Consider the following 17,200-nt stretch of genomic DNA (forward strand, 5'->3'; position numbering starts at 1 on the left):
AGCCGAACAAAACTTTATGAGTTTTTCTACGTATCTGTAGTGTGTCGTGACCATGTGTCAATGAATGGAGCTACAGTGAATTTATGAAATCGCTTCAATCATTTGTAATAGCCCTGTACATGCATAGACCTGCGCGCATTTTGTATACATATGTCTCCACACCACTACCTACACCGACTTCTCGGAAAATTACCATCACTCGCCATAACAAAGCACTGATATGCGAGCAAAGTGTCAGGTAACAGCTAGCAGTAAATACAAACACACACAAAAAGGAACACCGTCCGAGAAGGCCTCGAAGGCCCAACGTACCGACCTGCCGCCGTGTCATCCTGAGCCCATAAACCTCCCTGGGTGTGGATAAGGAGAGCCTTGTCATCAGCACACTGCTCTCCTAGCCGTTGTCAGTTTTCGTAACCGGTGCTGCTACGTCTCAATCAAGCAGCTCCTCAATTGGCCTCACAGGGGCCGAGTGCACCGAGCAACACCCGACAGACTTGACGGTGACCCATCCAAGGCCTAGCCAAATCCGACAGCACTTAACTTTGACGATCTGACGGGAACCAGCGTTACCACTGTGGCAAAACTGCTGGCATTTATTTATCATATATTTTAAAAAATACACTCCTGGAAATTGAAATAAGAACACCGTGAATTCATTGTCCCAGGAAGTGGAAACTTTATTGACACATTCCTGGGGTCAGATACATCACATGATCACACTGACAGAACCACAGGCACATAGACACAGGCAACAGAGCATGCACAATGTCGGCACTAGTACAGTGTATATCCACCTTTCGCAGCAATGCAGGCTGCTATTCTCCCATGGAGACGATCGTAGAGATGCTGGATGTAGTCCTGTGGAACGGCTTGCCATGCCATTTCCACCTGGCGCCTCAGTTGGACCAGCGTTCGTGCTGGACGTGCAGACCGCGTGAGACGACGCTTCATCCAGTCCCAAACATGCTCAATGGGGGACAGATCCGGAGATCTTGCTGGCCAGGGTAGTTGACTTACACCTTCTAGAGCACGTTGGGTGGCACGGGATACATGCGGACGTGCATTGTCCTTTTGGAACAGCAAGTTCCCTTGCCGGTCTAGGAATGGTCGAACGATGGGTTCGATGACGGTTTGGATGTACCGTGCACTATTCAGTGTCCCCTCGACGATCACCAGTGGTGTACGGCCAGTGTAGGAGATCGCTCCCCACACCATGATGCCGGGTGTTGGCCCTGTGTGCCTCGGTCGTATGCAGTCCTGATTGTGGCGCTCACCTGCAGGGCGCCAAACACGCATACGACCATCATTGGCACCAAGGCAGAAGCGACTCTCATCGCTGAAGACGACACGTCTCCATTCGTCCCTCCATTCACGCCTGTCGCGACACCACTGGAGGCGGGCTGCACGATGTTGGGGCGTGAGCGGAAGACGGCCTAACGGTGTGCGGGACCGTAGCCCAGCTCCATGGAGACGGTTGCGAATGGTCCTCGCCGATACCCCAGGAGCAACAGTGTCCCTAATTTGCTGGGAAGTGGCGGTGCGGTCCCCTACGGCACTGCGTAGGATCCTACGGTCTTGGCGTGCATCCGTGCGTCGCTGCGGTCCGGTCCCAGGTCGACGGGCACGTGCACCTTCCGCCGACCACTGGCGACAACATCGATGTACTGTGGAGACCTCACGCCCCACGTGTTGAGCAATTCGGCGGTACGTCCACCCGGCCTCCCGCATGCCCACTATACGCCCCCGCTCAAAGTCCGTCAACTGCACATACGGTTCACGTCCACGCTGTCGCGGCATGCTACCAGTGTTAAAGACTGCGATGGAGCTCCGTATGCCTCGGCAAACTGGCTGACACTGACACCGGCGGTGCACAAATGCTGCGCAGCTAGCGCCATTCGACGGCCAACACCGCGGTTCCTGGTGTGTCCGCTGTGCCGTGCGTGTGATAATTGCTTGTACAGCCCTCTCGCAGTGTCCGAAGCAAGTATGGTTGGTCTGCACACCGGTGTCAATGTGTTCTTTTTTCCATTTCCAGGAGTGTATATATAGCTTGTGTCCGCTCAAACGGTTATTGGGATATCATGTAAAAATCTAGTCTAAATCACTGAAAAACTTTTCACCATTTTTGGTAACAACATTAAGCTACAACTCGTCTTGATACAGCAGTATAGGGTTTAATGCTATTTCGTGCTGAAACTGTCATGTGTTCTGTTTGCTATCTCTGATATTTTGCTGATTATGTTCAACATGTGAACATCTGCATCTACATCTGCATGTACATAGGTACTCCGCAAGCCGCCGTAAGGTACATGGTGGAGGGTACCCTATACCACTACTACTCATTTCCCTTTCTCATCCACTCTCTAACAGAGCGAGGGGAAAACGACTGTCTATACCCCTCCGAATCGGCCCTGTTTTCTCGTAGCTTATCTTCGCGGTTTTTATGCGCAGTGTATGTTAGCGGCAGTTGAATCAAATGGCAATCAGCTTCTGATGCTGGTTCTCTAAATTTTCTTAGTAGCGTTTCTCGAAAAGAACGTCGGTTTCCCTCCAGGATTCCCATTTGAATTCCCAAAGCATCTCCCTAACACTTACCTGTAATCAGTAACAAATCTAGCTGCCCCACCTCTGAACTGGTTTGATGTCTTCCTTCAAGCTGACTGGGTACGGATCCCAAAAACTCTAGCAGTACTCAAGAATAGGTCGCACTTAAGTTCTGTATGTGGTGTCCTCTACAGGTGAACCACTCTTTCCCAATAAACCGAAGTCGACCATATGCCCTCCCTACCACGGTCCTCACATTCTCATTCCAGTTCATATCGCCTTGCACCATTACACCCAGATATTTAAACGACTTGGCTGTGTCAAGTTGGACATTAGTAATACTATTCAGAACATTACAGGTTTGTTGTTGTTACTCTTCTGCATTAACTTACACTTTCCCACGTTTAGAGCTGTCATTCATCACACCAACTAGAAATATTGTCTAAGTCGTCTTGTATGTTCCTACAGTCACTGAACTTAAACACCTTGCCCTGGACGACAGCACCATCAGCGAACAACCGCAGATTACAGGTCACGCTGTCCACCAGATCATTTGTGTACATAGAGAACGAGAGCAGTACTAGCACACTTCGCTGGGGCGCTTTGATTGTCATCGTCTCCACATGTATCCTGTAGTCTGGACTGCTGTGCTGAGGTATACTGTTCGGCAAACGAAGGAAATCTTGACTGTTAGCAGAGATCGCAGAAGCCATTCTGTTATACAGCATACTAACCTTCAGACTTGTATTCACGTAAACTATTAAATGTGCTCCACTTTAACAATATACACAGGTGTAGACAACTGTGAAATAGCTGCTTTCCTTACGGAACCAGAGATACCGTCTTGCTCTCGACGATTGTATCGTCGGTACTAGCTTAATGTGCAGTGTAGTCTACACCATGGCCAGCTATAGTAGCACTCCTCTGATATAGACATACCTCGAGTCCCAGACCTACAGGGCTACTTTAACTGGCAGTGGAGTTTCATGTAACAGTTCCAGCTGCGACTTTATTGCACCCTCTGTTAGATTATCGCCGGCCGGGATGACCGAGCGGTTCTAGGCGCTACAGACTGGAACCGCGCGACCGCTACGGTCTCTGGTTCGAATCCTGCCTCGGGCCTGGATGTGTATGATGTCTTTATGTTAGTTAGGTTTAAGTAGTTCTAAGTTCTAGGGAACTGATGACCTCAGAAGTTAAGTCCCATAGTGCTCAGAGTCATTTGAACCAGCCATTTGTTAGATTATCGGGTCACTTAACATACCATATATGCAAAATACAAGTATAGAGACTTGTCTATTGTATAAGTTCCATGTTGTACAGCCACAGCCTGACAACTGGCCAAAGCTGCCTAATCGTTCAGATGACCGTCGACTCAAGTCCATCAGTGAGCTCTTACATAATGAACGATGGGCAAATCACAAGTGTTACCACACACATTGCTGAATGGCGTACGAGAAAGTACACAAACAGTTTGATGTTACCATATAGCTTAGTCAGCAAAGACGAGGGGAAAAAATCGTGCAGTCGCAAATCACGTAGTCGTGTTACAGTGCTATGGAGGAGTGTCATGAAAAACATACTAAAACTCATGCCCGATGGGGTGTCAGCGTTGGCATGAGGGATGGGGGAGGGCAGGGAAGAGTAACGTTTTTATATTTTTCTCGAATAAATCGAAAATCGCAGCTCCTATAGAAAATGTTTCCAAGCACAAAATTAAACTTCATTTAATTTACTACAAAAACTTACTAATAATTTTTCCTGCAGGGGATAAAAAGAATTGGGGATTATTAAAAACTCTCTCTTAACCGGAGATAATATTATTTATAACGTGTGTCGTGGGCTTCCCCTCTAGCAACAGATAAAGCACTTGAAAACTGTAATGTTAAATATCACCTGATCCAGATAATATCTCGAGTGCGACAATTATGATGAGCTTTGATTACTTTGGCGTGCGTAAACCGCTAATCAAACTATTAGCAGATAATAATTGCATCGCTGACGTACCAGACAGGTATCTCGGTAATTATTAAAGACATTAACTGATTTGTTTTAGCTATATATACGCCCGCTAAGGCAACACAACTGTCTCGCCAGCTACTCTTCATTTCACGGCGACTCCCAGAGTGCTTAGAGGTGAGCCATCACCTGTTACGGGTGATATACATGTTAATTAGTGTAATTCGCGACTGTTTAAGTTTGTTTGTTATGGCATTGACAGCATTTGTTGTGGCCGCTAACTGTGAAAGTAAAGATTATTGTATAGTACTATTATTTAGTCTTTTAACATTACCGTTGGAGAAAGGGAAAGAAATTATAATACTAAACGCTGTGGATTCCAGTAACGCAGCGGGTCACAAGGCAGAAATGGGAGACCGTGCTCCTGCTCTTGGTAGTATAGAAATAGCCAAATCCCAGAACTAGTCAGCTTACAAACGATGACAATGAACAGCTGGTACTAGGGACAAACAGACGTCTGAAACCATATGTAAACAGTAATGAAATTATCAGTTAAGATTGGCACGTTTATTGCAAGAATTGATTGGACGCCGATGGTGCAAGTGTGTTTATAACTGTAACAAATGAGATAATTTCTAGTGAGGTTAGTACACATTCTAATTCGAATTCATTTGCTTGGAAGCGTTAAAGGTGGAACAAACATGGTCATCGAATGCTTTTTGTAGATCCCCTGCCTCACCAGCAGTGGTGCGAAGCTCTTGGGGGACACTTGTAGAATACTTCGCGTAAATTTGCTGGTCGTGTTTTAGTATTAGATGATGATTACAGATTACGACATACACACTGTGTGACTCGAGTGGTTTTGCTGGGTAATAAGGATAGGGAATCAGGTGAAATGTTTATAAATGCTTTATCCGAGGATTACCTTGAACAGATAATCAGAGAACAGATTTGTGAAAGCAATATGTTAGATCTCCTGGTCACCAACAGGCCCGAATATTTCGAATAAATCTGCGCAGGACAGTATCATTAAATACGGGTGGAAATAGGAAGCCAACGAAAGGAAGGGAGATATTTCTGCTTAGTAATAGCAACAAGGAGCAGATATCAGATTACTTCAGCGGTCAGCATGAAAATTTCCTCTGCATAATTAAGAATTTTGCGCAGGAGTAGAGAAAGTTCAAGTGTATTGTACAATATGCTGTAGAGAGGTATGTGCCAAGCAAAACTGAGAGGGATGTCAGAGATCGGCCGTGGTTCGACAGACGTGTTACAAAGAGGATACGAAAGTAAAGGGAGCTACACTGAAAATTTGAACTTAGCCATTCAACGTACACTTAAGTGAAATTGTGTCAGCCGACTTGACAGAAAGCTTTAAGAAGTTTCGGTCTTGTGTTAAGTGAGAAAACGGATCGAACACATCTGTACAGACAATGTTTGGCATCTAAACGGAGGATGATACACCGAAGGTCTAAATACTAAACGTCTTTCCAAAACTGTTACACTGAGAGAAGCAGTCAATGCAGTTTAGAAGCTGAATGATAGACTACTCCATTATTGCAAAAGCGATCGTTAAATAGTTGTAAAGTTTTCGGGGGATGTAATCATCAAGACTTAGAGGCTGAATCTCAAGAGATTATTTACAGCTCGTGACACTGAATTAGGCGATTATAAAATCATGTAAGTCTCGAGCCTGAGAGCATTGATTTGTTACAACAATCTGTCGCCTATGATGTGTAACATCAAAGATTCCGATCAAATCATTGTTCACCATGAATGAACAGCATTACAACAGTTTTTCTGCAATGCGAGAATTTACTTCTTATTTACGACATTATGACATATAAAGAATTCTATAGCAATCAGCAAGTGGTACTAATCATATTCGAGTAACAAATCCCATACTGTAATTAACTGATACTAAAGTACGTGATGAGTAAGACCTCTTCTCGATTATTGGTTATTTTGGGGAATCCTGATTGTTTTGCAGGTTTTTGGCACATTATATGTCCTCATTAGAGTTTATTTATTTCTTGATGTGGTTCTTGATGGTGTTCCAACGAGCTGACAAAATACTGTTTTTATGCTGTTTTTAACTATATGATTAACTTATATTGCTAATTTGTAAGGTATTTGGTGGGTGTACAAAAACGTAATACGCTAAAATTACGCAAGAATTTATTTTGGAAATGAACTACAGAGGTTAATCCACACCTCACTATGCAAATGGCACCCATTTATGATAAAGATAATCCTGTGTTATGGTGTGTGCTTCATCACCGGATGCCACGTGTTGAGAACTTGCAGCACCAGCTAAGCCTTTTTTACCTGTCACTTAAAGTGTCGCACGGCTACAAGAAGACTGATTTTCTCGCTCGTCTGTCGCAGCCATGTGGACGCCCGCGACGCTGCTGCTGCTGGCTGCCCTGGTGGCGTCTGCCGCAGCCGGGCTCAGCACCCGCTACGACCAGACCAGCGGCCGCATCCTGCTGCTGTCCGACAGGGGTGAGTGTGGGCCGAGGGCGCTGCGTGCGGGGGCTGTCCAGGGCGGGCAGCCTGCTGGCTCTGCGCTGCTGCAAGCTGCCACAGTTTCTACACAACACCTTCACTGCATCCTGTCAGTGTCTGAAACCCACCGCTACACTAACTGATCAAAAGTATCCTGACAGCTGTTAGTTGACATTAATATAGGGTGTATTCACCCTTCAGCTTTTTGATAGCTTATACTCCGACACACATACTTTCAGTTACGTGCCTGAATGTCTGTTGAGGATGAGAGTCCATTCTTCCCCAAACCAGAGAAGTTTCTAATGTTAGACACTGCTGACTGGTGCAAAGTCGACATTCTAAGTTATGTCAAAGGTGTTCCATTAAATTTAGGTCAGGACTCTGGGCAGGCCAGCCCATTTCAGAAATGGTATTATCAGCAGACCATATATTTCATTATGACAGAGGTTTTCCTCATCCTAGTACAAGCAATCAACATCTCGGAATTCTCCTTACGCAATTCTGTACAAACTTTCCATATCCTCTGCAATAAGGAGGGCACATCTTGGCCATGAAAGACACCCCATACTTTAACACTACTTCATACTTCGCTGTTGGCACTAGAAACGATGGCATGTAATCTTCTTGCGACATTCGCTGAGCCCAAATCTTCACGCCAGATTGCTACAGGGTACAGTACAGTCCATTACTCAAGATCACTAACGGTTTCGGGGGGCAAATAAAATTTAAATTTATTTCGCATAATTATTGGCTGAGTTTAAAAATTATAATACTATCAGAATTAACTCATTTAGACATATACTCCTATGATAAAAGTGCAACACAATAAGACAGGTACTAACAGAAAGCTTATATTTTTCTTGAGACAATGTAACTGATGGCATGCAAATATAGAGATTTCATTCATACAGTATTTCAGAATGAGAGCACTTATCGACTTCCAACACACTTTACATATAATTTCAGCCCTTCACTAAAAGTCTTTCTCGCTGGACCCCCTTCTCCCTCCCTCACCACACATACAAACACAAAGTGATGAAAGAAAAATAGTTTATCTCTCACTACAGTTTCACTGCCCATATAGTAAAACTTTAACATCAGACAGGTCATTTTAATTTATTACTTCATTACTACCTATCATATTCACGATACAGTTTGTATGCAATATGTATATATACGACTGAATGTACCTGCAAAATTACTTCATTGTTCAGCATACAGTTCAGGAGATAAGATGTCATAGATATTTTCATGTGTGAAAACCTAGCTTCCGATTAAAATGGGACACAGTGAAACTTTAACATGTGAGTTGTTTCAATTTATGGTATCTTTACTACCATATGTCAATGAAAATACTTGCAAAAATGCATCATCATATATTACATACTTCAGGTGACATAACGTCATGAACATTGAAATGCGTGAAAAAATTTCCTTTTTGCTTGAAATATGGTGCATATCATCCAGACTATGTTCATCCAGTGTTTCACAAATGACAACTTTTAACGAATTCCAACAAAGTTTGAGCATCATTTCAAAATTTTTGCATTGTTATTCTCTCTTACATGCTCATAGTCAATAATTTGTCACATTAACTCAGTTGTATGGCTTTCAGATATTTGAAACTGTATTATACGCTTGAGTCCGACTATTCAGTTAGCCGATGTTTGCTGGTTCATTCCAGCTCTCTGCACACAATCGTTAGTCTAGATGGACTGCTTATAGGACTTTGGAACTCTCCAGTAATTCCTCCCTCTGGTTTCACGCGATTTTTTACAGTCAGCCTCTGGAATCCTCGACGATCCCTATCCTACATACATCAGGTCTGACAGGTCCTGCTTTAGCTGTGGTTACTGTTTCACGTTTCCATTTCATAATCACACTATCAACCAGTCGACTTCAGCAGATTTAGAAGGGTTCAAGTGTCCGACATGGATTTGCTTCTCAGGTGACATTACACATATTCTCAGTGTTTAAAGTGTCCAAGCTCTCCTGACTGATCCATTCTTCTGACAACACAATACTCCCCACGACATCTCATACCAGCGGGTCCACCTCTAAAGCCATGCAGTGGTCAGTTCTGCATTACACAGAGGTGGACAGATACTTTTGATTCGATGTTGTAGAAGAGAAGGCGAAAGTTGCCGTGTATATTTATGTATCAGCGCTACTTCTTTCATATAATTTCACTTGTTCCTCTAATTACTGGCGATAAGAATCAACGTTGAATGGATTTTCAATCAAATAACTGCCTGTTGGAGTGGGCCATCTGATATGACGTCTAAAATGACAGATTCAGAGTATAAAACTTGCCAATCAAATTAGTTACAAACTAAATTTACAAATTTTAGTTACAAATTAATTTAATGAGAATACATGCACTGATGAGGCAAAACATTATGAGGACCTGTTTAATATAATTTTTGTCCGTCTTTGGCACCAGATACATCACTGCATTTTCGTTTCAGGGATCCGAGAGTTTGTTGGTAGGTTTTAGCAGTTATGTGGCACAAGCCACGTAATTTGCCGTACATAATAGGCCGCTGATTTGCGTACGCTGTGACGGCGACCGATAGCTACCCAGATGGGTTCCATTGGATATACAGCGGATAGACAAAATAATGTGAACACCTGTACTTACTTGGGAATGGTTTATTAATAAAGGGTTGGACGCCCATTTACCTGTAATACAACTGTGCTTCTTATTGGAATGCTGGCATGTAATGATCGTATAGTCTCCAGTGGAGTGCCTTGCCACTCTTCGATCAGAACCTTGTATAGTTCCTGTAGTGACTAGGACGTGGATATCTGCTCCGGAGTCTGTGCTGCAAAACTGCCCACAAGGGTTCGATAAAGTTCAAGTCCAGAGACTGTGCTGGCCAAGAAAGGAACTGCGCTTCAGTTGCAAAGCTTCTCATATCACGATTGTACTGTTCTGTCTCTGTGAAAGGGTGCAGCATCGTCCTGAAACATGCCATCATTGTTGGGGAACAATATTTGAATCACGGGGTGCACCTGATCACCTAAATTGTTCACATACTCGTTGGCTGCAACGCGGCTTTTTAGAGTAATTATGAGACCAGCAAAATACCATGATATGGCGGCCCGCACCAGCACACTTCCACCTCCACGCTTAACCATTGCAGTCAAACAGTCAGGATTGTAAATTCCTTTGGCGTTCTCAAGAAATAAAACCGGGTGATGTTGGAAATAACGAAAACGTTGACTCGTCAGACCATATGAGGTGTTTCTACTGATCAGCCGCCTACACAGCCGGGATAACAAAGTGGAAATGATATTCACTCACTAATATGCTCAGTACTCTGTTGTGCTACTAGCAGCTGGTGAAGTCTGAAGATTTGTGTTGCACCGAAGTTGTCATATCACAGTTTTATACGAGCAGCTTAGAACAGAGAGACTTTCGCAACTCATCACGTCGCTTTCAGAGTTCATGTGCAGATTATCACACTTATAAGTTCTTAAAACCAGACACCAAACTATAAGAGAGCGAAATGTGTGAAATACTATGACTTGAGTTGTATTCCTTATGTTGGTCACTCAAACTTCTGCCGTTAGCCAATAGGAATGCAGGAAGTTCAGGTGATGCCAGAGTAGTGTTCTAGGCGCAAAAATACAAAGGTGCACACTGAAGTGACTTAAATCTTATGCACCTACTTGTGCACTCAGTTTATAGAAGACAATGGCTACATATATATCAGTGACATCTACTGCAATTGATAACTATTATGTGCTCGACACCAGGGAATCATCAGTGAAATTCACATCCATGATCTGAAAAGGTTGCTTGACTGTGACCATTAGATGGTAAATAAATACACATTGAAGCGCCTGTTGGTGGTTTCACGATGCCGTTCTTCAAAATATATCTATTCAAAAAAGCAGACGATAATTCGCTTGACGACCTCCTAAAGATTGTCTTCATTGCTTCCATTCTGTGAAATAAAGAACCGAATGTGGTTCAAAATCAAAGAACTTGCCGGCAACTGCGAGTTTTACACAAAACTTCTCGGGACACCTTCGCAAAATCAGGGAATAACTCATGCTAGATTTAAAAGAACGCTAAATAACTTAGCCTAGCGACGGTTTACGGATGACCGAAACTATACACAGATTTCAGAGCGAGATCATTTAACAGTTTCCACAAGGAAACCAGCTCTCGAAACGCGGCAGAAAATCCAAAGAGGTTCTGCACGCGTGTAAACTGTGCCATTGGCAAAAAACACTCTCAGCGCACGATATCAAAGGTAACATTATCGATAGCAACGCCACTAAACAGGTGTTACTAAAACTTCCAACATTGATTCATCATAGAGGATTCAGTAAATATTCCAGAATCAGAATCAAGAAAATGCGCCAACATAAATAATTCCGAACTACATCCCCTCGGAGTAGTGAAGCAATATAAGTCAATTAGGGATCTCTTCCGTTCCGGATTTTAAACGAATAAGGTTCCTTCGGAGTATGCTGATGAGACAACAGTAATATACAGCCAGTAGTTCACTAAAATGTTCCTACCTAAGGACTGAAAAGTAGTCCAGGTCACACCAGCACACAAGAAAGTAGACAGAACTTACTGGACTTGTTCCCCAACAACAGGGCTACTGCTGCTAATACAAAGATATACCTAATTTACACTAACATTAAATAACATAAGAAGCACAATTTGAATGCATAACCCCTCTATAGACTATTCAGATTCATATTGTCTTATAAGTTATATTCTTTTATGAATACTAACGTTGAACCTTGGAATTGAGACATGGATCATCGACTGAATCTTAAAACACGTTTCATTTCTTTTATATAGAGGATATTTTTCCTTTGTCAAAAGTATCTGTATTTATATTAGGTATTTAGCGCCTCCTGAATGTAGGTCGACGACCCTGAGAACTGTTAACACCTTGCACAAGCAGATATTTCCTCTCGCAAAGTTACTTCGATCGTCGTCCATTTTGAATTAGATCGTTGTCCCTTTGCATTACTGAAAACATGCAAAATAACAATTCCACACAATGTCTGTGCTCTTACTTACGTTACATCATAGTGTTCATTAGAGAGTACCACTGCCGATAAGAAAGCGCAGGGATACATATACAGGCTTGTCAAAATAATAGTTACACACTCCTTGTTTGAGAGCGGAAATGGCGGGTCGTACACTAAGACACAAAGGTATAAAGAAAAGCCAGCCAAGGTCACTGCAGTCGACTCACGTACCTGTTACAAGTAAGATGAAAGTATATTTCTGCAATGTAGAAAGCTACATGTTTCCCATGTTTCAACATTGAAGACTATGTATGTTTTACATATTCTTTTACATAATTAAAAAATTGTGTCCCATTGTATTTTATGATAGTTGTTTCACGTATTACTTAGTGTCGTACATTCGCTCACAGCAACTATGTGCTTGCACGTTGCAGGTGGAGACGAGGTAGAGGTGGGATACATCGAAGCCTCCAGCAACCAGAGGTCTGCAGTTCCACGCCACGAGACTCGTGGAAACGAGGAGTCCTTCGACTTTGGCGCCTCCAGAGTTCTCGTCCGCCACCAAGACAGGTCGGGCGAATGTCTCTGGATCCGGCACACCAAAGACAATCCGAGTGAGATAATCACAATGTGTCAGCGGCACCTAAGGAGCCACATCTATGGTGGTGTCGAATCGACCTACCGCAACTGGCCCATCGAGAACAACGTGTACAACCACCACCCATACGTCGCCGAACACACAGACCACGCCACCATCGCGACGCGCTACTGGGTCTTCTCCGACGGAAGACTCGTCCACGTCCACACGAACGTTCCTCTCTTCGTCGACCAAAACGGCAATCAGACGAGTAATAAACTGTGCTTCATTGCCGAGAACGCCTCTCCCTACCCAGAGGACCGAAGCGACAACGTGCTGGAATACGAGCTGTGTACGTACGGTGACGCGAAGGAGGCGCACTTGGTCGGGATCCAGAAGTACCTGGGCAAGCCTACGGCGATTCCGGACGAACGCTTGGGTGTTGAGCCCTTCTGGGAAGTGGGGCCACCGGAACAGAACGTGAGAGAGCGCGCCGCAGGCATAATCGAGCACGGGTTCGGCTACAGCCTTCTCGAAATAGCCAACTTCTGGGAGAGCTGCCGCGGAAGCTTCACCCCGGACACCACCAAGTTTCCCGACATGAAGGCGCTCGTGGACGACCTCCACGCACTGGGATTCCCTGTCGCATTGTGGATACACCCATTTATAAACAGAGACTGCGAACCCTTCTACTCTGAGGCACAGTCCAAAGGCTACTTTGTGCGCAATGACAATGGCAGCATCAGTACTCGCTGGTGGGGTGGATGGGCCGGCATTGTCGACTTCACCAATCCTGATGCGGTAGCTTGGTGGACTGATCGAGTTGCGGTGAGTGCATTGGCTGCAAATTCTAGTATGTATTGCTTAGAAGTTAGTTACAGTGTACGACTCTATGTAAATTCTGTAGGACCAATCGCTTGGAGAAATTCTTATGGTTACTTTAATTCTGAAAAAAGAAAAATACTCACTTTTGGTTGTTCTAAGGGTTTTAGACATGCATTCTGCAAAAAATATAGGTCGCTTGCAAACGGATTTCTACTGACAATATATCCTTTTCATGTGTCTGGGCAGGCCATAGAGACATTTCATATGATGAGCAGTTGGAATATTTGACATTTAACACACAGAGCAGGGATCTGTAGCTCACCAATCCATAATCTTAAGCACACAAGAGAGTGATATAAAAGGAGAAATCGAGAATTGGTTAGTGAGTTTTTTATTTACTTACTTAGGGGTATTTGCCATCGGTTCATTAAATTTAAATTAATCCATCTACATAAGACTGCACGCAGTGACTGGCATAGAAGAAATCATCACGGAGCGTCACATTCAGTGAAATTTTTCAAACTCACCGCTGCTGTTTGCCTATTAGTGTACTTTAATTTTCGGGTTAGCTTATACTTTTGTTTCTTGTCATTCCAAATACACACTATCGAATTACGTTGTTAGGAAGACGTCAGTGAATCGTTTACAACACTGAGCGAATGATTGAATGATGTACGTGGTGTGCCCAGAAGAAATGCTATAAATGAACACTTAAAGATTGCCTTATGGAAATAAATGATGACTTTTTTGTAATCGTCAGTCTTCTAACATGTTTGATGCAGGAGCTACGAACTCCTCTGCTGTGCTGGTTGGTGGAGTAACACTACCACCTCACGTCATCTGTTATTTATTGTGTGCAGTTCTGCCAATGTCTTCGCCTACAGTACTTTCCTCTAGAGTTCCCATAATTCTAGTCGAATAACGAATGATATGGTCCTACAAGAAACAGGAGAGAAGAAACGACTCATTAAGTTCTAGACCAACCCAAAGCAAAACTCATCGACACTTAATTAGACATGACACACTTCTACAAAATAATTTCGTGGGAAAATCATTAAGGAAGAAAATGAGGGGACGACCGCAAACATCAAACTTCATATTTAAACAATATGATCAGTGAGATGGGATGTTCTCCACACATGCAGATGAAGAGAAGTGCTAAACAGAGGGATCTGTGGCTGCAGAGACCAACACCCTTGAAACTTACTTTTATTTCCGTCCGTGATTGTTCAATAAATAGATGAAACAGTAGGAGAAAAAAATTGTATCCATGTCTTACATCCTTTTTAATGCGGGTACTTAGTTCTTGATTTTCCATTCCTCCCTGGCAGTCTCCTTCCAGATATCCAAATGGGAGACTAATCCGGAATGTGGATTGTGTATTTATTTCCAGTGAGAACTCAAGTGCTTTTTTTTCACACAGCCTGTGCCTCATTATCGGTAGAATAGTCTTGTTACTTCACGGCTGCGTACCAACCACGAATCAGATAGTCTTTCCAAGTTAGGATGCATCACTTACTTTGCTTCGCAGGTACGGAATTTTATTTGTAATCTGTTTGCAGGCGCTCCGCAACGAGACGGGCGTGGACTCCTTCATGTTCGACTTCGGCGAGACCAGCTACCTGCCGCAGCCGCCACAGCTCACACCGCTCGAGAGGAAGCCCGTGGTCTACACCGACGCGTACGCCGAGGCAGTGGCCCAGTTCGGGCCCATGGCGAGGCTGCGGTCCGGCGTCGAGAGCCAGCGCCTGCCCAACTTCTTCCACATGGACGCGGTGGACACGGCGTGGAGCACGCAGAACGGCCTGAAGACGCTGGTGCCCAAGCTGCTGGAGATTAGCCTGCAGGGCTACCCCTTCGTGATGCCGGAGAGGGTGGGCGGCAGCGCCAAGACGGGCGAGATCGCCACTCGCGAGCTGTACATCCGCTGGATGGAGGCCAGCGCCTTCATGCCCGCCGTCCACTTCCGCACCGTGCCCTGGGACTACGACGACGAGGTGCGTCCCGTGCTCGTCCTACCTGCTACACTCCGTGTTTGTAAAAGCCACTTCTAAAGTAGATATCGCTTCGCAGCGTTCATACAATGCGTGACGTACAAAGAACCGACAAATTAAGCCAATCTCTATGTAGTAACACTGTGAGGTATGCTTATATGAGTTTAGTTTCAGCATGGCGGCTCACGGCTGTGACTTGTGACTACTTTTACAGACGGTGGAGCTCGCACGCAACCTGACGGATTTGCGCGCTCAGTACGGCCCGAAGATCGTCGAGCTGATGAAGCAGGCAGTGGAGGACGGCACTCCGGTCAACCGGCCCATCTGGTGGCTCGACCCAACAGACTCCACCGCTCTCAAGATCAGCGACGGTATGGCAAACAGCTTTCTCTCACTGCTTCTACCTTTAGAATTATTCGAGAGACGGTTTCGTATTTTATCATTGTAGTTTCGAATGTTTCAGTTACGATTTCTGTGACGACTACTCATCGATGTTCCCTTCATTCATCAACTAACATGTTACTGAGACAATCTCACACTTGAACTTGTTTCGTCTATAGTGAACACACAGGATATCTTATACGTCCTCAGAGGCGCCATTGCCTGTATCCGTTGCTGCACTGTTGTTGTTGAAGTCGCTTATCATTTCTCATTTTTATAGTGTCCAAAGGAAAATGCATACAAAGTCCACCCAGTTCCTGATGCCTTTTTTTCGATGACTTCCTAGCTTAATTTAAAACCTTCAGATTCTCGTGAGGTCACATGTTTCTCGCGCATACCTCGCATTTCGTGATGCACTTAGAGATTACTCTTTCCTCTCAGTTTCTTCAACAGAGACTTTGCTTTAAAACCATGAAATCATGTATGAACAGTTACTTGATGGCAACCCTTTCTCTTGCATTTACATTAACTATATCCTCAAAAACTGGAAATTAAATTAGACAAATACACTAATCTAAGAGCATTACTACGTGTGCATGATAAAGTAATAATATATGAAAGTGAAGACGATCTGCAGTTAGCAATAAGGCTAAGCAAAGTACACTGTTTCACAAAAAAGTTATGAACTGAAAACACATGGTCGAATTACAATGTAACTCCATAAACGTACACGCCATTGGTGAGTTCGTAAAAGATTTAGAGTTGGAATTCTCCATGACAGTTTAGTGTTTTTACAAGACGTGGTAGGGAATATGATTCGAGTGAAGAGTGTCAGATGATGAGTGGTCACTGTCAAGAACGTGAAGGTATGCATAGTTGGGTGAGACACCATTATCAGCACATGACAGAATGTGAAACAGGCCTCATTATGGGTCTATTTTGGCCTACTTGCCGAATCATGCAGCATTGAGACTTTTGGAGCATTTGGATGTGGATCTGATCCACGGTTGAACTGCATAGTTAACGTGATGGCAGGCACACTCGTTCTCATCGTTCTGCTTATCACGTCTGGTCACTACAAGGCAAAATCGGCGTCCTGTGCCCAAAGCACATCATAACACGTTCCCATCTGCGTCTCCCATCCAAAAACAAGTAGGTCTGTGTCAACCTGCACCAATTCTCGGAGACTAGCAGCAGCCAGAGTAGGAAATTTCCATACCACACATAAGCTGCTGTCAAAACCAAGGCACACACAGCTGCCTTGGTATGTGCTGTGACTGAGAAGTGTGGACTGCTGACGAATTGTGAAGCACTGTGATCAGTGTTGAATCACGATTCAGCACTATCCCAGGTCTAGATTACTTCCATTCGTAGAGAATGACGGCGATGTGGGGGAGGGCGGGGG

General features: G+C 44.1%; 2 protein-coding genes across 4 annotated transcripts in view; both read left to right on the top strand.

Annotated features, from left to right (window-relative positions):
• Nucleotides 1-17,200, top strand: part of LOC126187985 (myogenesis-regulating glycosidase-like) — a 60,139-nt gene that overhangs the window by 41,507 nt on the left and 1,432 nt on the right. Inside the window, exons 4-5 of one of the 3 annotated variants that reach the window (XM_049929391.1) lie at nucleotides 14,983-15,417; nucleotides 15,629-15,785. The exons of 1 other annotated variant lie outside the window; for it this stretch is intronic. In XM_049929391.1, coding sequence (XP_049785348.1) covers nucleotides 14,983-15,417; nucleotides 15,629-15,785 — 592 coding nt within the window. The remainder of the gene's footprint in view (nucleotides 1-14,982; nucleotides 15,418-15,628; nucleotides 15,786-17,200) is intronic. One more of the 3 variants, XM_049929389.1, reaches the window with a different exon arrangement.
• The window catches only part of LOC126187986 (myogenesis-regulating glycosidase-like), a 53,569-nt gene continuing 41,010 nt past the window's right edge, over nucleotides 4,642-17,200 (top strand). Inside the window, exon 1 of the mRNA XM_049929393.1 lies at nucleotides 4,642-4,683. The gene's annotated coding sequence lies outside the window, so the exon portion shown is untranslated. The remainder of the gene's footprint in view (nucleotides 4,684-17,200) is intronic.

Source organism: Schistocerca cancellata, chromosome 5 (genome assembly GCF_023864275.1).
Source record: "Schistocerca cancellata isolate TAMUIC-IGC-003103 chromosome 5, iqSchCanc2.1, whole genome shotgun sequence".
NCBI classification, from domain to species: domain Eukaryota; kingdom Metazoa; phylum Arthropoda; class Insecta; order Orthoptera; family Acrididae; genus Schistocerca; species Schistocerca cancellata.